The sequence below is a fragment of the Cricetulus griseus genome (assembly GCF_003668045.3).
Source record: "Cricetulus griseus strain 17A/GY chromosome 1 unlocalized genomic scaffold, alternate assembly CriGri-PICRH-1.0 chr1_0, whole genome shotgun sequence".
Lineage (NCBI taxonomy): Eukaryota > Metazoa > Chordata > Mammalia > Rodentia > Cricetidae > Cricetulus > Cricetulus griseus.
Window position 1 is genome coordinate 147,725,260 of NW_023276806.1, and position 27,431 is coordinate 147,752,690.

The 27,431-nt window shown below is 37.8% G+C and overlaps 1 protein-coding gene across 1 annotated transcript in view; it reads right to left on the bottom strand.

Moving 5' to 3' along the window:
- The window catches only part of Lin7a (lin-7 homolog A, crumbs cell polarity complex component), a 117,124-nt gene that overhangs the window by 25,782 nt on the left and 63,911 nt on the right, over positions 1-27,431 (bottom strand). Inside the window, exons 3-4 of the mRNA XM_035451922.1 lie at positions 4,715-4,786; positions 2,271-2,480 (exon numbers count right to left, since the gene is read on the bottom strand). Of these exons, the coding sequence (XP_035307813.1) occupies positions 2,271-2,480; positions 4,715-4,786 (282 nt within the window). The remainder of the gene's footprint in view (positions 1-2,270; positions 2,481-4,714; positions 4,787-27,431) is intronic.

Sequence of the window (27,431 nt, forward strand, 5' to 3'; positions counted from 1 at the left end):
CTTGTGTTGTATTCAGGTGTGATAATTTAAGATGTGACCCTTGGAGCTCGATAAACCAGGCTAGGCTGAAGCAATGCTCTAGCCAAGACAAGGGCGAGCATTTGTTAGACTGGCTGCAGTGAACAAATGATTTTTTTTTTCTCTTTAGCAAACTATGTCACAAATTGTCTTTTGTTGAAATTGGTGCCTTATTCACTAACATGATATGGTCAAATAAATGGAAACTATTAGTAAATTGCAGTTTTTAAGTAAATGTGAACTCTAGAGTTGTTGGAAACATAAATGGGATGTAAGAATCCTGTACAAGGGGCTAATAAGATTATGAACATAGGATAAAAATTAAACTGTATGCTTAATAGAATTTATGGTTCTCTGACGCTGAATATAAGGCTAAAGATTTTTGACCCTGGAATATTCTTACCTGACTCAAGTGGGTCTTTCTTCCAAGTCTATGGCTTGAACACCTGAATAGACAGAGAAGTGGGGCCTCGCCAGCTTCATTGAAGAGAGGGGATGGCAAACTTCTTATTAATAAATGTGTGTTAATTTGCATACAGCTTTATGTACAGCAGGATTTTCTTTAAGGTTCACTTTTTGCCACATTAATAAAAGCAATATTCCTGGTCCTTTAAAATCTCACTCATTTCATTCAACTTTTTTTAGTGGTCACCATTACTTATCAAAGGTGTGTATGACCAAATGATCAGACAGGATTGTTTTTGGTAGACATGCGGCCTCACTAATTTTCACCAGTGTTCTTATAATTAGTAACCACTCTGCCTGCTTGCCTTTTAGATAGCAAAGTTGGGAACAGACACAATTAGTCTGTAACAATATGGTAAAACTAGGTCTGTTTGATTTTATTGTTGCCATTCTCCCTGCTGTTTCCCAGGTTCATCACAAGGTCACAGCAGGAATAGATGCCTGATTGTGAAATGCTGGGAGCTGTGGTTCTTGCAAATATGTAGGTTAAACACAGGCTGTTTGCTCCCTTGATAGACAGTTCAAAGTCAATTTACTGATGAGACTGATGATTGATATCAGAGGTGGCTATGGTTGCTTTGTACAGCTACAATGGCTATGCACACATTTGAGTGAATTTTTTGCTACCATTCTTCCTATTTTCAAACCTAAAAATTCTTTAGTTCTACAAAGTACACTCAGAGAAATGATAAATTAATAACCGGAGGCATAGCTTACTGTGCATCATAATGTTTGACCCTGCTTGGAATTCTCTATCAGAAAGCTGGGCTCTACAATTATCATTGGATACAAGCTTTGAAAATTGATAGCTACTGAAAGGTCAATAAGACACTTATCTCAAAGCACTGTTGCCTAGAGAAAGTTGAGGGAATGGTAATTTGGGAATTGGAATGATGATACAAAATATTCATGGACTGCTAGTTTTGATTTTCATTAAAGAACAGCAGAATTCAGTGAATAGCTTTTGCTAATACAAAACAACTATTTTTGTAGTATGAAATACGTTTTTATTTTTGAATATAAACAAATGCAAACAAGATTAAAGATATAAAGAGAAAAATTATACCACATTTACCAATAGAATATCTCATTTCAAATATGATATGCTAGATATTGTGTTTTGAGCATAAATCAATGTAGCTACCCAGAACTGAAATATAGCTTATATATTAAATCTTAAGTTCTTACAGTAAATGTTTTTAGGTCAAGGGGAAATTCTATTTTGACAAATTCCTGTTTATATTTCTGGAATTTTTGATCTTAGATTGGTTATGTTTCATACAAATGGAAGATGAGGAGAAAATCTTATTTGTTTCACAGGAAGCTATTTTTGGGGGTGGGGTTGTTGCTTGGGGGTGCAATACTTGCCTAGCATGCACATGGCTGTGAGTACAATGCCTAGCACTGAAGCTAATGAACAAACTAACTAAAGCAAAACAAAACCTCAAACCCAAATGCTTATAGGAATTTAGGAAGAAAACAGCATTGAAATTATATTCTTCTGAAGACTAATTTAATAGCAGTATTTTGAGAGGGGAAATTCTATGTGATAATTTCTTGGCGTAATTTTCTGCTAACTTGATATTTATCATATGTGTGCAAGATGAAATGAGGCATAAAATGTAAAATCACTGCCTTATAGATTTTTACTCATCCAATCCCTGTAAGCTGGTTGGATATGGATATAAAATTACTGTCTGCACTAGAATTTCAAAACTGGCTTCAGTAATGGGGGTATAGGGAGGAATGTACGTAGGGAGAAAAAATTCCATATTTTACCAACATACCACTCCGTTCACTGAGAGCAGCTGATCTCCTCTCTTCAGGCCTCCATGTCTTTCAGCTACCCCTCCGGGGATGATGCGGGAGATATAAATTGGGGAATTTTGTTCCTTTCCTCCCATCACGTTAAAACCCAGGCCTTCATCAGTCTTTGGCAGCTCAACTACCCGAGGGTGAGAGTGACCTTCACTGGCTGCAAAAGCTGCAACTGTTGCCTGAAAGAAAAGATGGTCTTTTGGTAATAAAACAAGGGAAATAAGGCTAAGTATATGATCTACAGGGAACAACTTCTTAGACATCTCTCTAGCATTCTCCCGTAGAAGGAAGAACACAGAAGGTCTTCTTTCAGATGCTGTATATGAGTTTTTCTTTTGGTAAATCCTCAGCTAGTTATATCCACCTTTGTAAGGCTTATCTACTATGAAAAGTAAAAACTGAAAGCAAAATCATTATAAAATCTTTGAGAGTTTGTCAGCTACATGTAAATCCTGATGAAGGATCCAAATAGATTTGTTACGTGTACTACCTGATATAATTGTTGAATGCATGTTGACCGCAGGCATTTCATGACCATACTGTACCATGCTTTTGCTATCGCACACAGTCTATGCTGTTGCCTGGACATACATGTGCATAAATACTTACTTACTCAACAAACTGGTGAGCACTTTTGAATGTATATGTTTATGAAACTGCATGTAATCCCGCTATTGCTGAACCACCGTTTAGTAAATGTAAAGGTTTTTATTTTAAAATTCAGAATGTTTAAAAGAAAATAAAAATTAAAATGAGGCACTAGGTCAAAAGATATTATTATTCTACCAATATTCCATTTTACTGTGAACAGTGTCTTAATAGGTAGTTGATTATATCTCTCTAATTCTACACTAACATTTCAGCTAGTATAATGACACAAGCAAACTGAACAAACAGCTTGGGGCTTTTTACCTAGGTATACAAAATGTTATTAATATGGTCATAGTCCTATTTTATAATTAGCATATTGGTTTCTTTAAATTCTGGAAATCAACTTACCATTAGTTCCCACCCAATAGGAATAAAATAGTAGTTTCAATCAAGAAAAGATTCTCTGCCTGCTTCTTGTATTCCATTTCCATTAGCTTTCCTTAACCACAGTTGATTAGATGCCCAGCATAAAGTGATTTACTCTCAACACTGTGAAAATATTGATTTCCAACTACTGTACATTCTTTTTGCCACACACCACATTATCACATCAATTTAGCATTATGCTACTGCCTGCATTTAATGAAAGATAGTGAACGATATGGAAATAATGGCTTGGTTTTAGCTACATGCATTTGCTCATGCAAACCCTGTTGTCATGCAAAGGTTTTAATGGCTGACATGGATGCAATGCAGACAGCCCAGAAACAACCAGAAAATATTGTGCTATTGCAACATTATGCTGCTATCCTGCTGTTCTACATGAATAAGAAATGAGAATGGTAAAACACTACACAATTCACTTTCCCCTTAATTAAGCCATGTAGGGATCATTTTTCTGTGTGTGTTCCACTTCAGAACAAGCAAAGCATGATGTAATGGTAATCATACCCTCTGTTTGCTGGGGTTAGGGAGGAAAAAATAAACTAAAAAATCCACAATATTTAGTTACAGAATGAGAACTGAAAATATCAGGGGAGAAATCAAAGAACAGGTGATGTAACACAAAGGAGTTGAATGAGAGATTCTGAATATTCTCAGTGGTTCTCACTTCTTAGTATTATTAGGAAGTTACAAGCCCTTTACCAAGGAAATTGTGTTCTGTTAAAGCACTGTATTCATAAAACAGGAGCTGCAGAGCTGCAGGAGCGACTTCAGATTGCCACTACTGTTTTCTAATGATCCATCTTCCAGAAAAAGTCATGATCCTCTTTCTGCATCCTTTTCAATGGGACCTCTGTGATCTTTGGGTTTGATCCTTGAAAGAACAAGGTGCCAGGCCTTCAGTAAGGTCAATGTCACTTGCAGCAAATTACCCATTGCCCAGCTGAATACAAAGAAGAGCTCTGCATCAGTGGTACCTGGTGAAACCTTTCATGTCTAACCTACATCAGGGTTTTCAGTTTGTGCGGATGTGTTTTCATGCTCTACATAGGATACAGGTTCTTTTGCATCCGCAGGATGGACCAGAAACCATGTAGAACTTGATACAGTGAAGCAGCAGATTTGCTTGTGCCAAATGGACATTTAGTGAGTTTAATGAAATCATTCTCCTTCCTTAAGCTACAGAAGCAGCAGAAAAGGTCAATTTTTCCATTAGGATTTTTTACCTGGTAAGTAGTACTGGTTCTAGACTCTGGGCTGCCACTGAGGTCTAAATTCTCTTACAGTGTACACACGAGAATACCTGAAACACACACGCGCACAATCAATTACTACATCACTGGGGTCAAGTATACTTTCAAAGTTGCTCAAGTCTTACCTTTGCTGTGGCCCTTGCTCGGAACTCGGGGCAGCCATTAACAGTGATCGTTTCATGCATGTATTGGTACACCTAAAATAGTCACGTGAGAAAAGAATGTGTAAGGACATGTGAAAAACATCAATTCTTTCATTACAGATAGGACAAGAAATTTTCACTGTAGGACAGTGGATGTTCTCTATCACAGTAAACTGAATCAATTATCTTGATAATTTGGATCAAATATACTTCCTATTTCTCTCTCTCTCTCTCTCTCTTTCTCTCTCTCTCTCTCTCTGAGTGTGTGTGTGTGTGTGTGTGTGTGTGTGTGTGTGTGTGTGTGTGTGTGTGGTGGGGGTATTGGACCAGGGAAGGCAATTGCATTTATTCAGAAGCTTTTAATCTGTCTGTCCATATTTATGAACAACAGCCCTTTTATTTCTGATTTTATAAAACTCTATCAATATTTTTTAATATTTTTGCATGTATGTATGTATGTATGTCTAGCTATAAAAATAAGTTATTAAGTTACACAGATAGTTACTACTCAAATTTGGCAAAACTTTATAAATAACTTTCTAAATTGATACTCCACCAAGCTTAGATCATGGTATTTTTACTTTGGCTTGAATTCCAACATGATAGGGGGTGTGTTGTTATTAATTATACACATTTATAATTTTAAATGTTCAAGGCTAATCGCTGTAGTAAGCAGACAGGATACCCAATTAGTCCATTAAGCACAGAGATAATGGTATTCTAGAGAAAGTATAAGGTAAGAGGTATGTAATGATTACACTTTCATGATACACTGGTACTCGATTCATGATAAAATTGAGGTGAAACAGAAAGGATGAGGTAAGCCTGGAGTCAGGAGGCTGTTGGAGGCAGGCAGGCAGATTTAACACTGCACATCGTAATACAGTTGAGGAACCATGAAGCTGTGTGTCACAGCACTTTCTGTCTTTTTGCCAATCTGGAAAGTGGGTATGGAATATTTAGTAACTAGGTTTCAAGGGATCTGGCTCCTAACGGCACTCCTTAAACAGCAGATAACACAACTATTTAGACACACTGACAGAAGAAATTGTTGGAGCAGAGTAAATAAAAACTCTTTTCCATCTACAAGTCTAGTGAAGAGACCATAAAATCTTTATATCAGTGATTAAAAAAAAACCTGCTTCATCTTTTCTTTTGAAATAAGATATAAATTTATTTTCAGATTTGAGAGCTTGTTTCTTTTTTTAATTTGAATTACAAACAAGATTGAATTACATGACAATCCCAGTTCCTTTCTCCCTCCCTTCCTCCCCTACCACTCCCCAACTAAAACCCTACCTATCACATATCCTTTCTTCTAATCTACACCTGACTCAACCTTTCTGCTCCCTCATGACCTCTGCATTCTTCCTTTTCTTCCCTTCTCATTCTCATAGCTGCCTTCCCCCTCTTCCCATGTTCCCAATTTGCTCAGGGGTTGGTGATCCTTTCCCCTTCTCCAGGGGACAAAGTTTGTCTCTTTTAGGGTCCTCCTTGTTTACTAGTTTCTCTGGCAGTGTGGATTGTAGGCTGGTAATCCCTTACTCTGTGTCTAAAATCCACATATGAGTGAGCACATATCATGTTTTTTTTGTTTTGTTTTGTTTTTTTGTAATTGGGTTACCTTGCTCAGAATGGTTTCTTCTAGTTCCATCCATTTTCCTGCAAATTTCAGGGTCCCATTGTTTTTTTCTGCTGAGTAGTACTCCATTGTGTAAATGTACCACAATTTCTCTATCCATTCTTCAATTGTGGGGCATCTAGGCTGCTTCCAGTTTCTGGCTATTACAAATAGTGCTGCTGTGAACATCATTGAACAGATGTCTTTGTTGTATGAATGCACTTCTTTTGGGTATATGCCTAGGAGTGGAATTGCTGGATCTTGTGGTAGACTCATTCCCATTTTCTTGAGGAGTCTCCATACTGATTCCCAAAGTGGCTGTACAAGTTGGCACTCCCACCAGTAGTGGAGAAGTGTTCCCCTTTCTCCACATCCTCTCCAGCATAAACTGTCATTGGTGTTTTTGATTTTAGCCATTCTGACAGGAGTAAGATGGTATCTCAGAGTTGTTTTGATTTGCATTTCCCTGATGGCTAAGGATGTTGAACACTTTCTTATGTGTCTTTCAGCCATTTTAGATTTCTCTATTGAGAATTGTCTATTTAGTTCTGTACCCCACTTTTCAATTGGATTGAAAAAACTGCTTCATCTTACAGACACTGAAGAATGGTAAGTGACTCTTAACAGCATAGTTTGAAGAAGATATTTGGCCAAAAAAAGGTTTAAAATGTTGGACTGTATGCTGTATGCTTATTTTGAATTTAAATAATGAAGTTAGGAAATCTATCACATAATGCAAACTGTAAAAACTCCATTTGGCATTATACTCTAGAATTTTATTTTGGAGAGAAGAACGAACCATTAACTATTTTCTGAAAGAATGGAATAGAAAAAAAAAACCCTGCTACTAAAAGTCTAAAAGAGCATTTCTTCCTTTTAATGATTCTTATGTTAAATGCATGAGTCAAAGGTTATTTAAAAGAACCAGAAATCTGATTAATAACTGTTCAACAACCATGTACTAAGACCTGAGACTAGTATCTCAACATGTGTAGCTGGCTCCTCATTTTTCAAACACACTTGGTTGAGTCTCCATCAATGCTGACTCAGATTAACCAGCTGATGTTCTCAGAAATAAATTGTTGCAATGGTGCAGCTTAGAGAGGTAGAAATGCAACTTAAAACTTGTCTTGTAGCTCTGAACCTTGCCTAACTAATTCAAGTGTTCTGTTTCTGCTGGAGATCTGGAAGAAGTAGGAAGACCCAGAAGTATTAACTCCACATTCTTCAGGTTACTGAAATGGTTGCCAAATATATTTCCATATTATTCCTGAAAGTGCATTATTTTGCTTCCTTGATAGTTCTTCCACAAACATGTTCTATCTATTTGTTCTCATAGCTCATTAAGAGGGGTTCCTCCACACTGCCTGCCTTTCTTTTCTTGCTAATCAATTCTCCCACCTGACCCTCCTGTCCATCTCATCTCTTGTTGAATGCCCCTTGCTCATGTTCATAGTCTCACCACCATCAAACATCTTTCACTTCAGCTGCCTGGTCAAGTACCCACCTGACTGTGTGTCTAATGTGATTTTGGCTGGTCTACTGACCTCCAGTAACAAAGACAGGCCAAAGATCACTGTGCAGAACCCAACCTTTTTTTTTTTAAAAAATTGTTTCTTCATTTTTAGCCCCTCTTGTGTTCTTGGCTCCTGCAATTCTCCAAGCATAGCAAGTCCTTCAACTTGCCAAGATCTTTGAACATCCTTATAACTCTACTTAAGATTCCTCTCTACCAGCCAGGCCTTTATTTGCTGCACTTTAACAGGACGGTTAAAGGCCTGGTTCAAGATTTCACTCCTTTGCTAAATCCCCTCCTGCATGCAAGTTACATTGCTCTCTTTTCACTTCTGGGACTTCTGAATTTCCTGGGTCTCATGTTGATTAGCTTTTCCCAGGGAAAGCTACTTCTTTGCTTGCCTATGTAGATGCTTATAAGGAATATCGAATAATTAAAAGATTATCAGTAACTGATTAAGACAAAAGGTCAATTTTTTTCTGGTTAGTGAGAAAATGTAAATGCTAATAACTATGGCAAATTAAGAATTTAAAAACCAGAATCCCAAAGGGGTAGAACTGTCTAGTTAATTGCTTAGGCTCTGGAGATGGAAACAAACCGAGGCTGTGCAGCTTTCCAATTGTATGATGCTGGTCAGTTAAGTGCTTAATTTCCCTGGGGCTCAATGTTCTCAACTGAAAATGAAAGTGTCTTAAAATGGCAACTTCCAAGTCTTTTATGAGGACTGGATAAGAGCACAACAGTTTGCCACATGTTGTTAGATTATTAAAAGTTTACTAATATCACTGTCATTGTTGCTATTTGTTTTTCTTGTTCTTTGTTTGTTTTGTTTTAATGTTGCACATCTTATTTGACCCAGGGATCGATCTTTAGGGTAAAATCTCCCAGGATAAACAGTCTATGAACAGGTGTAGCTCTCAACTGGGGACAAGTTTGCCCTCCAGGTGATGTTTGGCAGTGTCTGCTGCCATTAAACAAGTAGTGGCTGTGAATGTATATGGTGCCAGTTCTGAATCTGAAAAATTTCAGCACTACACACAAAAGATCAGTGAGATAGCCTTTAATTTTTCTATAATGCCAGCATACTAATGAAATCAATCCAGATTATTGTCTATCCTTTTATTTCTACAAAGCCCAGTTGATTCTGAATGCTTGGTCATCAAAAGGGAGATAAGGAAAATATAGTCTAGTGTTTCAGTCTAGCCAAAGCTTTGAGGTATTCATTTTCTATTAGCCGCATCACCTAAGGAGTGTCCACTCATATCTTTCATGTCAAAGACAAGTATAAATACATTCATAAATTTTGAAGAAAGTTGTCAGGGAAAGATAATCATTTTGCCAGCTCCCGGGAGAGGGTTCTTAAAGGTAAAAAAGAAAAGAGTAGTATATGCTTCAGTAAAGGGAAGTGGGGCTTGTTACCCTCAGAATCCCCAGTGTCAGATGCCTGATAAATTTGAGATACAGCATTTGTGGGCAAATTCCTCTGAGCAGGATGGGTTTCATTCCCGGGCAAGTGAGATCATTGCTAGAAGGTTTTACCTTCTATTTCAACATTAGTGATTTCCTAACTTTAAATACTCCCACAGATTCCATAACATTTGGAATATTTGGAACTTCTACCAAGCTGCTGAAAATTTAGAAAGAGGAGTCGACTAGATACAAACAATAAAGATGGTGGCATGTTGGTTCAGATAGTGCACTGGAATGTGTTCGGCTAACATTCCTTTCTGAGTTTTTCTGTATTAGCCAGCTGTACTAAGTTATCAAAAGACAAAGTCTACTTCCAAGACTGAAAGAACAGTATTTTAATACTGATTGATTAAAATTTTTAATGAGTATTTTACATGTTACTTTTCTGTATAGAATTTTATCAACAAGAGGCTAGTGGGTATATATAAAATAAATAGAACTTCTACTTTGACTTTATTAGTGAAGGTCTCAATAGCATTGCCATTTAGATACAGTGAAACTAAATACCCAAGATTCTAGTATGGAAAGAGACTTAGCATTTACATTTTCATTTTTTCAGAAGCTAAATAGCACAGTGAGAACTTTTACTGTACATTTCCTGATCTTGAATCTTCTCAACAACATCCAGAGGTAGGAAAGAGTTGTCAAGCCTAGGCTATGAATTTCTCATCCTGAGTCCCTTTCCAGGAAGACTTTAACAGTCTGTATTTGTGAACCTTATTTTCTACTATGTATCAAACAGGCAGTCAAAAAAAAAGATAAATACATGACTTTGTTGGCATCACTCATTATTCAGATTATGCTCTAGTTGTAGTTATAGTAGCTTTTATTTCTATTATTACTAGCCTCTACCTAAGATCTTTAAAATGATAATATTTATTTATTTATTTTTTTTTTTACATTCCAACCACATTCCCCATTCCTCTCACTTCCCTCATCCTTACCTCCCTCTATTTCAACCCTCATCTACTTCTCAGAGGAGATAAGGCCTCCCTTGGAGAGTCACCCAATTCTGGCATACCAAGTTCCTCCCACCTCAATAAGGCTGGGCAAGGTATCCTACCATAGGTAATGGGCTCCAAAAAGCTAGTTTATATACCTGGGATAAGTCCTTCTCCCACTGCCAGGGTCCCCCCAAACAGATCAAGGCCCATAGCCATCACCCACATTCAGAGAATCTAGTTCCATCCTATGCAGGTTCCCCAAGTGTCAGTACAGAGTCTGTGAGTCCCCACTAGCCCAAGTCTGCTGTCTCTGTGGTTTTTCCTATCAGGATCTTGATCCATGCCCCTTGCTCACAAGATCCCTCCTCCTTCTCTTCAGCAGAACTCCAGGAGCTCAGCCAAGTGCTTGGCAGTGGATCACTGCATCTTCTTCCATCAGTTTCTGGAAGTCGATTCTATGATGGAAGTTAATGTGCTCACTAATCTGATTACAGGGGAAGGCCAGTTCAGCCATCCTGTCCACTATTGCTAGGAGTCTTAGCTGAGGTCATCTTTGTGGATTCCTCCGAGTTTCCCTAGTACCAGGTTTCTATATGTAGATGCTTCACTGGCTGCAAGTTGAAATTTTTTTCCTTGCATTTAAAGCTAGACTTTGATTCTTTTGTGCTGTCTTCTACTATAATAGAAGCATAGTTTCATTGTCTTTGGATTTTGATGTTATTTAACTATTTCTATGCTCACCTAACATAACTGGCATGTTTCATCTCCCCATCATAGTTTTACCTGGCCACAGGACTCAGTTGTGTTCGGGGAGAATTAGAATTGCATGAGATGCCTCTGTTCTTTCTCAATTTTTCTTCCCCAGTGTGCTTATATCCTGCTGTAGTTGCAGACATCAACTTCCAGAGAAGGGACATGGAAATGTATAATCATCAGATGTGATTAATTGAGGGCCCCCAGATCTATGACATGTTTAGCTGCTCGTTTTGTTACAATAATGAAAGATGGCATTTTTATGGGGGCAGAGAAATAACATAGTGACTGAGAGCACAGGCTCTTTCAGAGAAACCAGATTAACTACTTAGCACCCACATATCAGCTCCCAATGGTCTGTGACCCCAGTTCCAGGGGATCTGATGTCCTCTCCTGACCTCTGTTGGCACCAGGCACTAACCAGACATAGATACACATGTAGGTAAAACACCCATACACCCCAAACATCAAATATAAATTAAAATAAATAAAAATTTCAAAAAAATGACATTTTAAAGTTAAACCAGCAAAGTTAGATTTTTCTGCTTCTCTTGGCCAAAAGACTTCCCAGTTGCTATATTTTCCAAGTAAATTTTACATAGCACCATGCTATCTTTAGCTGCTTTCCTTATATTTCTTCCAATGTTGGAAGTTATGATTTTAGAAATTAGAATTTTCTAGTATAAAGGACAAGATGTAGAGGACAAACTGAAACACGGTTTTAAAGAAGCCAACATGAACTCTTTGAAACACTGTTAGGGAAGTGAAAAGACAAATTTACTGGGACAAAAATGCTTGCAAGAAACTAGCTTATCAGACAAGATCTTCCTATCTAAAATGTGTAAAGAAATCATGAGGAGGTTAATAAAAAAAGATATTAAAAATTACTAAAATATTTGATTAGGCATGTCATCAAGGAAGATACACATACCTGTGTGGAAATTATGAAAAGATAGTCATGAGGGAAATTAAAATTATAATAATAATTAGATCAGTCTGCGTACTTAATAGAATGTGAAGTTTAAAAAATATGAACACTATAAAATATAAGCAAGAACTTCGAACAATGGAAACTTTCAAGCTTGCCAGTGAAGATAAAATGGTACAGCCACTTGAGGAAACAAGATAACACATTTCTATAAAGCTAAACCCACATGTACCCCAGGAATCCATTCATCTACTCCTACCTATTTGTTCAAGACAAATAAAAGTTGTGTTCACATAAAAATGAGATGTGAGTGCCAAATAGCTTCTTTGTTTGCAATCGGCTTAAACTAGGAACCATCAGAATAGCTTTCAGCAACTTTGTGAGAAATGAAAATGACATTAGACTTAGTTAACTCATGAGTGGGAGGAGTGGAAAGCAATGTTCATAAAAGGACATATGCATGAGAAGAAAAGGGCATGGGAACAGTGATGTGGCCCAAAGCTCATTACGCTGAGTGTGCATTATCTCTTGGTAGATGTATGGCCTTTAATTAGGAGTGTCTGGAGTTTTGAATGGAGTTCTTGATTCTTTAACTTTGAAAACTCATTGTTAAATTAAGAGAAGGCATTTGACATAGCACCCAACTTTAAGATATTTAAATATTTCTATTGCATTAAAAATAAAATTTGGACTTCACATATTCTTTTAAAGCTATAGAACAGCTGAAAAATCAAGCTACATTCACAAAACTGAGCCCCCAGGTATTAATCACAATATGTGAAAACACTATTGGTTTTCTGAGAATATATTTTAGCACAGAAACTTACAAAACATCAATCACTGGCTTATTTATGCCTTGAAATTTAATCCCACTCAAGAGGGTACAGTCAGTGTCTATGAAATTAAGGTCTTCATATGAATGTGCATATTTATTTGATATGACTACACTATAATGGGGTATATAAAGGCAACTTAAGCACAAAATCACAATTAAATGTATGCATATATGTTTATACACACATATAGATGCACAGATATACATGTATATATATTGAGAGAGTCTCATGTACCTCAGGTTGGCCTCAGATTCTCTATATAGCTAAGTATGACTTTGAATTTCTGATTATCTTGTTTCTGCCTGCAAGCACTAGGATTACAGATATGGCCTACCATACTCAGAGCTCTGTATGTAATAGGGATGCACTCTGGCCACCGAGCAACTTCCCCTGCTACATTTATAGTATGCTGTAGAAATAATTTCTGATGAATCAAAAATGGATTCCTTTAGTAAGGAGGAGATATCCCAAAGGTAGAGTGAGAGAGATGTTCTATCTTTAGTTTCTTCCAGTTTGAAACAAGGGCATAGCTTTAAATTTGACATCAAGTTGTAACTATCAGTTTATCTTTTCTATTTATTTTCATAAAGTGTTTTGTACTTGTGGAAATCAATATTTTAAATTACAGGTTTAGAATTCTTATAAACTAAAGAATATAGAATATCAAATTTGATATCTGGAGCCAGTTATTTTTAAGTGGAACACACTGTTTACAAATCATGACTATTCGATTCAGACATCAAGATTCAAATCAATCAAAGGTCCAAGGCAATAAAATTCCAGAGTATACTTTTTATTATTTCTATGGACTCATGAATATTGTTAGAAACATATCACTTATTGAGACAGACAAAGCATCAATATCATAGTATAACTTACAATTAAAGACAAAAGTATGAGCAGAGGAGCCAAGACCATGCTGGAGAAACCCACAGAAACAGTTGACCTGACCTAGTGAAGGCACAAAGACCCTAGTCATAAAGCTGGGGAACCAGCATTGGACCGAACCAAGCCCTCTGAATGTGGATGACAGCTAGGAGGCCTGGGCAGTCTATGGACCTCTAACAGTGGAGCCACTTTATCCCTAGTGCACAAATAGACTTTGGGACCCCATTCCCTATAGAAGGATACTATTGCAGGCCAGATACACGAAAGAGGGCCTAGGCCCTCCCCCAAATGATATGACAGACTCTGATGATTCCCTCATGGAAGGCCTCACTATCCTTGCAGAGTGGGTGGGGCTAGGTTGGGAGGGTCATTGGGGGGCATGGTAGGATGGGAGGGCAAGGGAATGGGGGGATTGATATGTAAAATGAGATTGTTTCTAAAAAAATATTTAAAAAGACAAAATAAAATACACTGAATTTAAAAACCAAAGAAAAACAAGATGATTTTCCTTACACATTTTAGCTTTTGCACCCTGTTTTTTGCTACCCCTCCTTCTATGAAGGAAGACCTGTTCACTAATGTGATTGTTTAGCACCCAGCAACTGTATTAGTCAATGGTTTAACTCATGGAGATAATGTCCCTAAAAGCATACAGCCATGAGACAGGCTCAGAGAGGGTTTCCTGCTTGCAGGCAGGTGTAGGCAGTCCTCTTAGTTTGCATTCTACTGTCAGGTCAAACAAAGTCAGGTTTGCTTCAGACTGGAAGAAGAGAGAGGCTTGACTTGTCTAGGTCTAAGTGGCACTCTAATCTGTGTCTTTCCAGACGGAGATGTATTAGAGAAGACCTGGCAAAGTGGTCTCTAACTGTCATTTCCTTTGGTGCTCTCACTTTGCTTCTTGGGCTTCTGGTATTGATGCAGAAAGATAGACTCCAGAGGAGGATTCAAACTCACCTACACTTCTGGCTACCCTATGGTCTGAATAACACTGATACCTCAAGCCTGGTTTTCCCAGTGCACACACACACACGTGTATTTCTCAGCTCAGAGTCAAGTGACTCTGGCACTCAGCTGCAAAGAGATCCATGACACTTAAAATTTCCCTTCAAGGAAATTAACTGGACTATGCTGTAGGAAAGCTCAATGGAAAATTTCCATAATTGGTCACCAATCTCATGTTTTAGAGTGAATTTGGATGAAAATGGTGGTACTAGATTGAAGGAAAATGAAGCCTTAAATTGTAAGTGATCTCCAGGGCTGGGATATAATATAGATTAAGAAAATTTGGGGCAAAATGATTCCCTTAATTATATGATCATTTACCTACTCAGTTTACAAAGGAATGAAGGCGTTTTTCTGAATTACTATTTACAGGTAAAGGTTATTGAGAAAAAACACATTAAGACACTTCCTTAGTGTTCTACCACCTAAATGATGTGGGTGAGATATGAGGCTTCTTTGGAATGGTATTTGAAAAAAATAAGATTAAATGCTCCATGTAGCCTGGCAGTCAATGGCTTTCCCTTTACTGTTAGTATGAAAATTTAGAAGGGTGGATGAGAACTACAGGTATGTTATGTAACCTGTTCTTTAAGATCTCCAGTTTGGAAACTTCTAGAAGCTATTTATAACACTCATTTTAAGTGAATTAAAATGACTAGGCAATACACTTAATTTTCCAAAAGGAACAGAAAATACTTTGTTCACTTTTATGGTTTCACAACTAATTATTCTGTTATATAAAAGCAAAATAATTAGTTGTGGAACTATAAAACTGAAGAATGATTCTAATTTTAAGAAATTGTGCCATTAACCTTTATTTCATTGCTTATTTTTATAATTGGTTTATAATTCCAGTGGGTAGTTAAAACATAACACTTTCATAAGGTAGCACACATTAATTCGTACAAATAAGTTAATAACTTCAAGGAAGAAATAGAGAGCACAAATAACTGTGAATTTCTACAGGGTCCATATGGCAGATGGCCAAGCCACCAGGGAGAAATATCTTTCCTTGTAGTTCAAACAGAATATTCCCTTGAGGAAGATATTCCTGTCCTGTCCTTGTCACACAGCCAGACTCTCCGGTGACAGGAAATGCCTGAGCAAAATTTTGGGAACATGTCATTTCCAATTAGCATTGCAGTATTCAAAGTGAGTGGATTATCTCCACTTGCTTATTTTGAATGAGATTTTTTTTTTTTTTAAAAAAAGCTTTAGTTTAGGACTGTTGCTGGTGCTTGGTTTTCGTTTCAAAACTCAGTTGGATTAGATGACTAGAAATCTCACCAAGACCCCAAGGCACTAAGATGTTGGCTCAGCAGTTTTTAAATTTGCCAGCAAAAGTTTGTAAGCTTTGTAAAACCTGTTCTACTTAAAACATGACTTTGTCAGGAAAATGAGTCAACTGTTTTGGAACCATTAGGTGTCTAATGTCACTGTTACAGGAGCCATATCAGCTAATCGAATGAAGACCAAGGAAAATAGTTCAGTTCCTTTGAACTAGCCTGATGATTCAGCTGGTTGGAATTAAAATTACAGCCAATAATGCTGTTGGATGAGGCAACAAAAATTCCAAACACCCAATTAAATTGGAATGTTAGATAAGCAATAAATAAACTGCTAGTTCATGTTATGCTGAATATAGTATTTAATATATGTATATTTCGTAGCTAATACTGCATTGCAAATGCATTAAGGTTGGAAATGAGATTATAGTCTATGGGGGGTGTTAGTCATGCAGTTAAGGAGGAAACAGAATTTGGTTATTTTGCCTGTAGAGCAGGGAAAGTGACGAGAGCACCAGTGGGATCATGGTGAAGGATGTAGGATAATGGAGTTAACTTGGGCAATGTCATCTGATTTCTGATCCTTAAGAGATGTTGTTTTAGCAGAAAGCTAAATAGGTAGGTGTGGTACCCAGAGGAAAATCGTAGGTTATAAAATTTAATTTGTGCATCTTCTATCCTCTGTGTCTAAGTGATAATCTCAGAGAAATATACAGCAAGAAACTCAGTCAAATTTAACACCTAGTATCTTTTAAATAAGCCTAGCCTTCATCCTATATTGAAACTGTCAAAACAAGCAAATTATTTTTTTAACTGGGATAACTTGCACATGTTTTCAGCTTCATTATATCCCAGGTGAAGAAGATAAAAAGAAATAAGTGATTTTTAGGGTAAAAATTCCCACACTACAGAAGCTGCAAAATACAGAACTGTACAATTGAAAAATTGAAATACTCTGTAACTCCCTACTGAAACAACAACTGGCAACAGTTTTTGGTATTTACACGACTTTCTAAAATTTTAAAACAATATTTTCTCATTTTACATACCATCCTCGTTCCCGTTCCCTTCTCTCCTCCAGTTCTCCCTACCTTTTCCCCACCCCACCTCATTCACTCCTCAGAGAGGGTAAGGCTTCCCATGGGGAGTTAACAAAGTCTGGCAGCACATCTCTTTGAGGCAGGACCAATGCCCTCCCCCCATAACTAGGCTGAGCAAGGTATCCCTCCCAAGAGAATGGGCTTTAAAAAGCCAGTTCAAGCACTAGGGATAAATCCTGACCCCACCTCCAGTGGTCTCACAGACTGCACAAGCCACAAAACTGTCACCCACATTCAGAGGGCCCAGTTTGGTCCCATGCCTTTTTGGTTCCATAACCTTTTTTTTTTTTTTTTTTTTTTTAGAACGATCTTAGAACACTTTCTTAAATGTCTTTCAGCCACTTAAGATTCCTCTGTTGAGAATTCTCTATTTAGTTCTGTGCTCCAGTTTTTAACTTCATTGATTGGTGTTTTGGTGGCTAGCTTCTTGAGTTCATTGTATATTATGAAAGTCAGCCCGCTGTGAGATGTGGGGTTGACAAAGATCTTTTCCCATTCTGTGGGCTGTCGTTTTGTCTTACTGACTCTGTCCTTTGTCTTACAGAAGCTTCTCAGTTTTAGGAGGTCCCATTTATTAATAGTAGATCTCATTGTCTGTGCTACTTGTGTTATGTTCAGGAATTGGTCTCCTGTACCAATACGTTCAAGGGTATCTCCCACTTTCGCTTCTAGAAGATTCAGTGTGGCTGGATTTATGTTGAGATTTTTGATCCATTTGCACTTACGTTTTGTGCATGGTGACAGATATGGATCTATCTGCCTTCCTCTGCGTGTTCAAATCCAGTTGTGCCATCCTAGAGCCCTCATCCAGTGGCTGATGGAAGCAGAGGCAGACACCCACAGGTAAACACTGAACTGAACTCTGGATGGAACCCAGTTGCAAAGAGGGAGGAATGAAGATCAAAGGGGTCAGAACCAGGTTGGTGAATCCCACAGAAACAGCTGGCCTGAAAAAGGGGGAGCACATGGGCCCCAGAGGCCAGCAAGGGACTGATCCAGAACCCTGAAAGTAGATGTCAACAAGGAGGCCTCAGCACCCTATGGGGCCTCTGGTAGTGGATCAGTATTTTTCCCTGGTGTAAGAAGAAGAGCATCCCATGTGAAGGGATGCTCTCTCAGCCTGGACATATTGGGGAGGGCCTAGGCTGGGCCCAGGATGATGTTGTGGAATTAGGGGAGCCCCTGTGGAGGGCCCTACCCTCCATGGGGAGCAGAGGGGGAAGGGGAGAGGGGAGAGAGAAGGAGAAGGGATTGACATGTGAAACAAGCTTGTTCCTAATTTGAACTAAAAAAATAAAATAAAAAAGAATGATTTTAGAAATTATGACATTGTGATAAGTATTAATGCTCTTTCAACTTAAGTCTTCCCATCACTCTAACATAGATCAATACTTTAATCAAGAGCATTTTGTGTTCTCATCTTATCACAACACAAATAAGCTTGGATTTTACAAATGTCAAGCTATCCTTTTATGAAAAGTTCTTTGGGTGTACTTATGAGTCAAAAGTATGTATTTCCAATGTTAATGGATATTGATAGATTGACCATTCTGTAAAGCTTTACAAACTGCAACAGCATAAAAATATCTTGTCTAGTCCATTTACAGATGACCCCCAAAGTAACTCCACTCCTGATGGAGTAATCTAGATGTCTGTCAATGGATGAATAAACAAAGAGAAGTATAACTCCAGAATGAATTACTACTCGATAATATAAAAGGGATGGATCATTGATCATGTGACTGTATGAATGGTCTTTATTCTGAGTGAAAGAAATTGGATAGAGAAAGAAAAAACTCTGTACAATTTATTTATGGTGAATTTGTAAGAAATCAGTTATCAGAATTTAGTGCTAGAATCACTGATTGTCCTTAAATTGTAAGAGGAAAATTAAGCAATGTCTCAGCTCACCATTAATAATTTATTAATTTTAAGATTGTCAGAGGTTTAGAATACTATCCAATATTAGGAGTGAGGCTATTTCAGAAAATTTATCATAATGAGTATAATAATGTTACTCAAATTATAAAACAAAATCTCTCCAATTCATAATCCAGGGTTCATACTAATCTCTGTTTTTTTTTTTTTTTTATTAAGCAAAATAATTGCTGGGACAGCATCTTAAACTACACAATAGCCATCCTGCAGCTGATTGTCTGTTGGCTGTTTTGTCCTAATGGAATTTGCTTTCCAGCCCTGAGAGTTTTTTCAAATCCTTAGGGTACATTTGGGTTTGTGAATGGTCAATTCCCAGAGATGTTGGCAGGGACCGATTCCTTCAGAAACCAGAACAGCTGAATAAGCTATAAATATCTTTGAATTTGGATGAACTAATGGGCTTATTCTTCACAAACGGCATGCAGATTTTATCCTTTGAAGGAGGTAGACTGGGATGTGCTATTTAGAAGTCCATAGCCACATCTTGAAGTTTGGGAATGATTTTTGGGAGCGTGGATTTTGTGGAGGAAGTTAATACCCTTTCTTAGTTAACTGGGGTAACTTCAAAGCTGATATGGCCAAGATTCACCCACTCCTGAGTCTTCTTGACACCCTCAGAGATTGCAACCCCAACAGAAGAGTGTAAACTCTCCCCTGCCACCTTCTGTAACAGACCTCTGAGTATGGCAATTCAGATAGAAAAGACTGTTTGGTCTGTACTGAGTTGCTGTGGGATTTCCTATTCTTCGTCAGCCAACCTTGAAAGAACTGAGTATTTGCATGCTTGAAAACATGTTCCAGAACTCGAAGTCTAAGAATAGTCTCTGTGTCTGGTTTTTTACACTAGTTCTGACTTTTAAGGTTTGTGTTTCTTGCACTCTTTTCTGTATGGTCTAGAGAATAGTTTAGAATAGCTGTGGTCCACTTCATAGAACAGACAGTGGTCTGATTGTGCTCTTGTATAATCACATTGGTTACTGTTCTTTATTTTTGCTCTTGATAAAGTGGAGGAACTCTGACCATCTCTGTCCTCCTGTCTAGCTGATGTTCTTGAAGTGTCCTTCCTGGCACCGGAAGCAAGAGAGAAACTGTTCTATATATCTATAAATGTCTATCAAAAGAGTGGCAGAAGTTGTGCCCATATTTGATGATGATGATGAGATCACTCAGGAAATCTAGACAGGTAGGATAGGTGGCTTTTCCATGGTCTCCTACCAGAACTTCTAGCTGGGCCACTGGGATGTAAGTGAAGATATGGTCTAAAGTATGTTTCCTTCTGGAAGGCTTAGCTCTGTTTGATCTGCAGTGAGACGTAGATACATCCTTGGATCTTAACTGTTCTGCTGTGCTATTTTCTTGCTTTAATTGGACAGCTTAATATTTTTGGGGACAAATTATCTCTAAAAGACCAGGATATCAAGCCTTAGCTATGCAGATCTATTAGTCAGAAAGCAGATACAACTCAAATGAGCCAAGAGCAGAAAGTGATGTTATAGGTCTATGAGATATGTATGCAAGAGTTGCTTCTGATTTTATAGAGATGATATGTATAGTCTTCTACTTAAAATATAGAAAAGATTTCCCATGAATTTAATAGCCTTCACATTATCTTAAAGGTGGTACCATGTTTAATTTGTTAATGTACCATAACATATCTGCAAACAGATAATTGAAAGATGAAAAGCCACTGTTTATCTACTAACTGCTATGGCCTGAATGTTTGTGCCCTCTTCCAAAATCATATGTTGAAACTTTATCACTGATAATATTAGATCCACTAAAGACTGATTGGGTGATAATAGATCTCAACATTGATAAAAGAAAAACTTGGCTCTTCTTCCTTCTTCCCTCCTTCTCTCCTTCCCTCCCTCCCTCCCTCTTTTCCTCCTTCCCTACTGCCATCCCTTCCTTTCTTCCTTCCTTCTCCATTCATTTCTCTTCTCTTTATATGTGCATGCTTGTTTGTATGTTTTCATGTTTGAGAAAGTGTGTGTGTGTGTGTGTGTGTGTGTGTGTGTGTGTGTGTGTGTGTGTGTGTAGAGGCCAGAGGACAGCCTATGACATTAGTCTCCAGAAAATGATCATCTTGTGTTTTGAGACAGGGCCTCCCATTGGCCTTGAACTTTTCAATTGTGCTAGGCCAGAGATCCACCTGTCTCCTATGTTTCTATCTCTCCAGTTCTGGGATTCTAAGTGTGTGTCATCACACATAGCTTTATTCAGTGGTATACAGGGACCAATCTCAAATCTTGGAAGACAAACACTTTACTGACTGAGCCATGTCTACATTTAGTCCCTTTCAAAGGAAGTTATCCTATGACTGAGGTTATAACTGTGTTAAATGTGACCAAGTAAACTTTAGTTAGCACTACGGTGGGTGAAGCACAACTTTGTTGCAGGATATTTGATCACACTGTGTGAAAATGTGTTGGTTTTGACCTTGTCCACCTAGGAAACTTCTGATTGGTTTAATAAAGAGCTGAGCAGCCAATAGCTAGGCAGGAGAGGATAGGTGGGACAACCAGGGAGAGAGAGGACTAAACCAGCATAATCCTTAACTACATTCTAAATAATTGTAGTCTAATGTGGGAAAATTGCCAATATGGAGCCAGGTAAAAATACAAGGGATTTTAATAGGGAAAAGCCTTGCTTACAGAGCCACCTAGCCAGCTGGCGTGGCAGCAGACTGTACAGCAAGCCGAAAATGGCCCCCTGACTGCCTCTCACTCTATGTGTGTGTGTGTCTGTCTCTCTGGCAGAGTACTGAAGAGCATGAAAAACCTGTCTAAATTGGCAAAATTAAGGTTCTTTTTTATTGTCTTATAGATACCCTTATTTTTCAAAAATTTGAATACTTTCAGACAAGTTGCTTCTATCAAAAAAATCAACTGATATGTTTCCAATTAATGTTTGTGGCAAGCCCAAAGTATTCCTGTAAGTTCCAGGGAGCTGAAAGACACCCATGAAAATTGGTACAAGAATTCCCTCTAGATAAGTAACATTCATTGCCTCAGTGATACCATCCTCCTCATCTGGTACCTTAACCTTGGAAAACTTCCCTCATCTGACCATGCATCACTCTGACACCAGGATTTTATAAATTTTTTTTGCTAAACTAAACATCATCTCCTACACTGCTGACATCTGCAGAGACTTAGGTTGCCCAAGACAGTGTCACACATTCTGGAAATGTGGAGGAACCAGGTACTCCAGGATGTGGTAGTACCCCACTATTCTCAGGGCCCCCAAAGGTGGTCAATGCCCCTTCATCAAAAAGAAGCAGTCTTGAGAACTCGACATCTATAGTGGGAAATTACCAATATGCAGTCAGGTAGACATATAAGGGTATTTAATGGGGAAAAGCCTTACTTACAGAGCGACCTAGCCAGCCGGCATGGCAGCAGCCTGTACAGCAAGAAGCAAAGTGAAACCGAAAGAGCAAACGCAGTCACACTAAGTCACTCTGACCACGCCCTCACAAGCGTGGTCAGGCACACCTGTAGCCAGCCCCTAAGAAGGCATGGCTACAGGTCCCCCTACAATTCCCCTTTTAGTCTAAAAGAGTATTAAAACTTAACAGTGTAAAGTATCCAAAATTAACAATCGTAAAGGTCAAATATAAGAAGACACAACAATCTGCTTATGTCACATCCTAACTATCTATTTTAACTAAACTCTAAAGTCATCTGAAAGAGGTGTCCAAGCCTGAACACCTCCTTCCAATCCCAACCATAAACAATAGGAAGCTATCCCTAACTAGGTATATACACTATCATAAGTGACAACAATGGGGGAAAGGGGACGTAGCATCCTCTAAGTTACTTCAAAATACACAAAGAATCTGGATACTATATGCCATTTGTTGTCTTTAAGTTGTTTGATTGCCAAGGAAAGACTTACTGCTGCTAAAATGCATTGGATTATAAATGCTGCTAAATTAATCCAACTTATACATTTTAAAAATGCTCTGACTTCAAAATTTAAGTCTAAAGACAGGCTACTTAGAAATAAAGGTTTTGCTTGTATTTCCACAGAAAATGAAAAGCTGTGGATTCCTTCCAGACTAATATGGTTTGATCAAGAAAGCCCCCCCCCCCCCTGAAGCTGGACTGGACCCACAAGAAAGTGACTGCTGAACTTACAAAACAAGACAGTACTGAAGGGTTCCTGTTGAAATGGAGAAGTGTGCTAGACACACTGTGGCCTATAGGCTGAAGATGGATGCCCCAACGTTACAGAGGAATTGTGGGTGACTGTCCAGGTAGCAGATGTCTCTGTCAATTCTAGAGTTTATATATTATCCTTCTGTGGTCTTTGATAGAGTTGAAGACAGATAATATGGTTATAGTTTTCTTCAGTTATTATAAAAGATAAGTTGTCCTTCTTTTTATTTAGACAGAAAAGAAGAGATGATAGGGGAAGTACTTCTGTGTATGTTTATCTTATTGATTGTTTAATAAAGTTCTATTTGGCCAAAGAGGCATCAAGTTAGACAGGACTAGGAGTCAAAGAGGATTCTGGGAAATGTAGTAGAGAAGTAGTGATGCAGGCAGGAAGTGACATAGCAAGGAGACTCATATTTAAGCAAGAAAAAACAAGAAGTGTCCCTTTTCCCCTCTGCTCTTCCTCCAGAGGTGCCAGGTGAGCCACTGGCAAGAGAGGGTGCCAGTGGAAGGCATCCTCTATAAGATAAGTCTTATAAAATATATAGATTTATGATAATTAAGACTGAGCTAACAGATGAGAATCCTAGTCATTGGCCAAGCAGCATTGTATCTAATACAAGTATCTCTGTGCATTAACTGGGGCCCTAACTCAGGCAGGCAGCTGGCATAAAGTGCACATGTGGTGGTGGGGCTCAGCGGCTTTTGGTGGAAAGATTTATCATAACAGTAGTCCTCACCTCTCATCTGAGAAATATCTCTCATAATAGTTGAAACCACAACCAATCAAAATACAGAGTTATGGAGTCCAGTTCCAACGGTTACATCTACAATACAACTCCTGTACCGAAGGCTTAAATATCTGTTAAGAGTGTGGAAAGACTTTAAGAGCCAGAGGATCAAGGATTTGCTATGAAATTGTACACCTTAAAACCTATCTGGAATTTTCATTTTACAAAGCTTCGGCTGAATTTTATAGATTTTTTTTCTTTTTTGCTTTTTAAAAGTACTTGTTAATGTATCATTTACTCAGATCTCCTTTCATTGTGGACTCTATTTAAATCTCAGAAAGCATTCCTACCCATAACTCCAAGAGCACTGTACCATCACACCTCTTTTTACTTCTGTGTTGAAAATGGAACAATTGACTGAGATACAAGGATTGAAATGATGTGGTAAATCCCTTTTCAGAGACAACTTGAAACATTTGAACACAGTTGTAACTGTGATGAACCCCCACTCCATTCTGGACCTGCATAGGATTTTGTTAAAGTTGCTTCCATATCAAAACTAAATATGGAAAAAGAGTAGAAGACAAGAAGTAAATCACTTTATTGATGCAACAGAACTCAGGAAAATGATGTGGAGAAAACAATGGTTGTTTACATTTGCAATGATAGGGTGAAACATTTGAAATTTTTGTTTGGAAAAAAGTTTTCTTTTATTTGTCAGGAAGTAGGCATGTATTTTCATTAGGGACATTGTTGGAAAATCCCCACGAAGCAAAACATCTGCATCATGATGACAACTGTCAGGAAGATTCCCTGGCATGCAAAGCAGGGAACGTGCTTGTCTCAGTCAGTAGAGATGCTAACTCATTAAAAAAGCCCAGGCCTGAAAATGAACCAAATTTCATTTAACATTTTGAAGTGATATGCCAGCTTTAATTATAGTATGAAAGAAGAAAGGCACACAAAAAGCAACATTTTTATATGAAAAAATATTTCATAGGACATTTTCTCCTGAAAGATGAAAAGTAGGTCATTTTTATCAATGTGAATAATGATTTGAATCTGAATGCATTATTAACCTGCCTTTGGGGATGACAAGAATCTGCCTTTGTATTTTCATATCTTTCAGATTAAATCATATTTTTTAAAAAATGGAGTTAGTTTGGAAAAGGTAGAGGGCAGATAAACTCAGAAAGTTTGAATTGGGCTGAAGTGTTTCATTTGTCACTTCTTCAGATGAGTGTTATCAGTTCAGGATGGATACTTAGTCTCTTTTAGGCACTGATGATTCCTGTCACACTGTCCATTCATTTTTATCTGAGATAACTTTTAGCATAACTCAATATTAAAAGAAAACAAATCCTTGGATTACACACTTGTTTCACAGTCTACAGTTCCCTCTTCATGTTCTGACTTCCTGTCTGAACACACATTTTAAAACTTTGTGTTCAGATGTATAATATCATTTAATTGCTTTTATTATCTATTGGGCAAATTGCCTATTATAAAATTAAAGTATGTTGATGTAGCTGAGAGATGTCAAACTTAAGGTCTGTATTTTTAAACTGAGTGGCCTGTCCTGGTGTATGATAAGACTGGGAATGTGTGCTTAGTTATATCCTGTAGATTTCATTTCTATATTATTACTTGTAGAAGAGGGAAAGAAGGCCTGCGTCCCATGAGTGAGCAATGGAGAAAAGGAATGATGTCAATAACACAAGAAAACTATCAAGGAAACATTAAAATTAGAGGTTTTGCACTGGCAGTTGTTAAATTTGAGTAAGATGGCTAATTATGTCATCACAAATAAGGCTAGAATGTGAGTTGTGTAGCTGCTTTCTATAGATTGAAACATTCTCTTCTGGAAGAAAATCCAGAAAGCTTAAGAAAGTTACAAGGTTCAGAAATTTTAGAAATTTACAAGATTGACAAAGTACCTCACTGATGTTATAAAAGCATTAGGTTATTGAGGAAGAGAAGAGTATCTGTTGGAGCTGCCAGGAAGTTGGGAAGGTATCTCTTTAGGCATGTAGCTTCCATGACTTATTATCCATGCAGAAGTGGAGTTCTCACTGATGCAACTGCCTTTGAGTCATTCAAGCTTTCTCAACCATGATCATGTAAGTTACTCCAAAGGTCACTGAAATAGATGGATGTAGTCACCTTCTTGATCAGTGCCCCATCTGGGGTGAACCCTGTCTCATCACTGAAAGTCATACAATAAGGTCATTAGGGTACCACATGTATCAACTCATTGTGCATATTAACACAGAAAATCTCAGCAAGACTTTGGATCTAATACCTACTAGTGTCTTATGAATGTAAGGATGAACAGGTACTTGGATCTGGAATAAACAAGAGTTAGTAAGTAACACTATGTGGTATTTATTGGAGAGAAGGAAGGAAATTCCTTCCAGGGAGTTCAAAGTGTTTCTTATTCAAATTGGCTGGAACTCAGAATTGCTGCCAAGAGTCATACTGAAGTGTGGGAGTAGTTTTGTCTGTATCATTTCAGTTGGAAGGCAAGTTACCATGGGCCATTTCAGAGATGGTTTCTTAAGTAGGAATCTGAAGACTAGGTAAGGGGATAAAATGTGAGAAGTACTTAATACAGAGTGTATCAGTAATGAAAGAAGTGTGTGTGTGTGTGTGTGTGTGTGTGTGTGTGTGTGTGTGTGTGTATGTGTGGTCTGTCTTGGGGGAATTTGTCACAATTGAGAAGGACAACCCCTCTTCCTTTAGATGTTGTGAATTACAGAAACCAATATTTGTTTCCATTCAGTAAACATATTCTTCAAAGACCTACATTACTAAAGACAGCAGTCTCTCACTTTTAATTATTTTACATAAATTAAAGGTTATTTGATAGGCATTGGGTTTTATAAAAGGAAGTAATCAGTGAGGCTAGTCTGTCAAGAGTAACAGGTCCTTGATTACATTTGAATATTATTCACTTTGACTGCTAAGTAAAAGTCCCTCCTAAAAAACTAAGTGGCTTTTTGCTTCCTCAATATGGCTCTTCTTAATGCAGTTTCTTTCGTTTACTCAGTTTAGTTACTCACACAAATACAGTCTTCTCTTTCCATGTGTTTTAATTTAAATTTCTATTTCATTTCAGAAAAACTCAGACAGAAATGAAAATTTTAATTCAGGATGGTTCAAGGCAGATGTTCCCCCAAATGTAGCTGAGTAATCAAATCACTTAGAGACCCTTAAAATATCCTGGAGGCCCTCTGGCTCCCAGCCCCAAATACTGACCAAATATGACAATTTTTCAGGTGATTCTCATATGAGAGAAGGCAAAGCCCAGTGGATCAAAGACTAAGAAATGCCAATAATAACAAGAAAGTTTGGGATAAAGTGATTCTGTGTTATTAGTTTAGGGCCTTCATCAGAAAGGTCTCAGGTGTTTAGCCTAAAGGAAGCCTGGGAATGCTAGTTTTGCTTAGAGACTTGTTTGTGTAATTGTCCTAAAATCGATATTGTCTCAAAAACCTACCTCTGGACAGCAGATGCCTGTCCT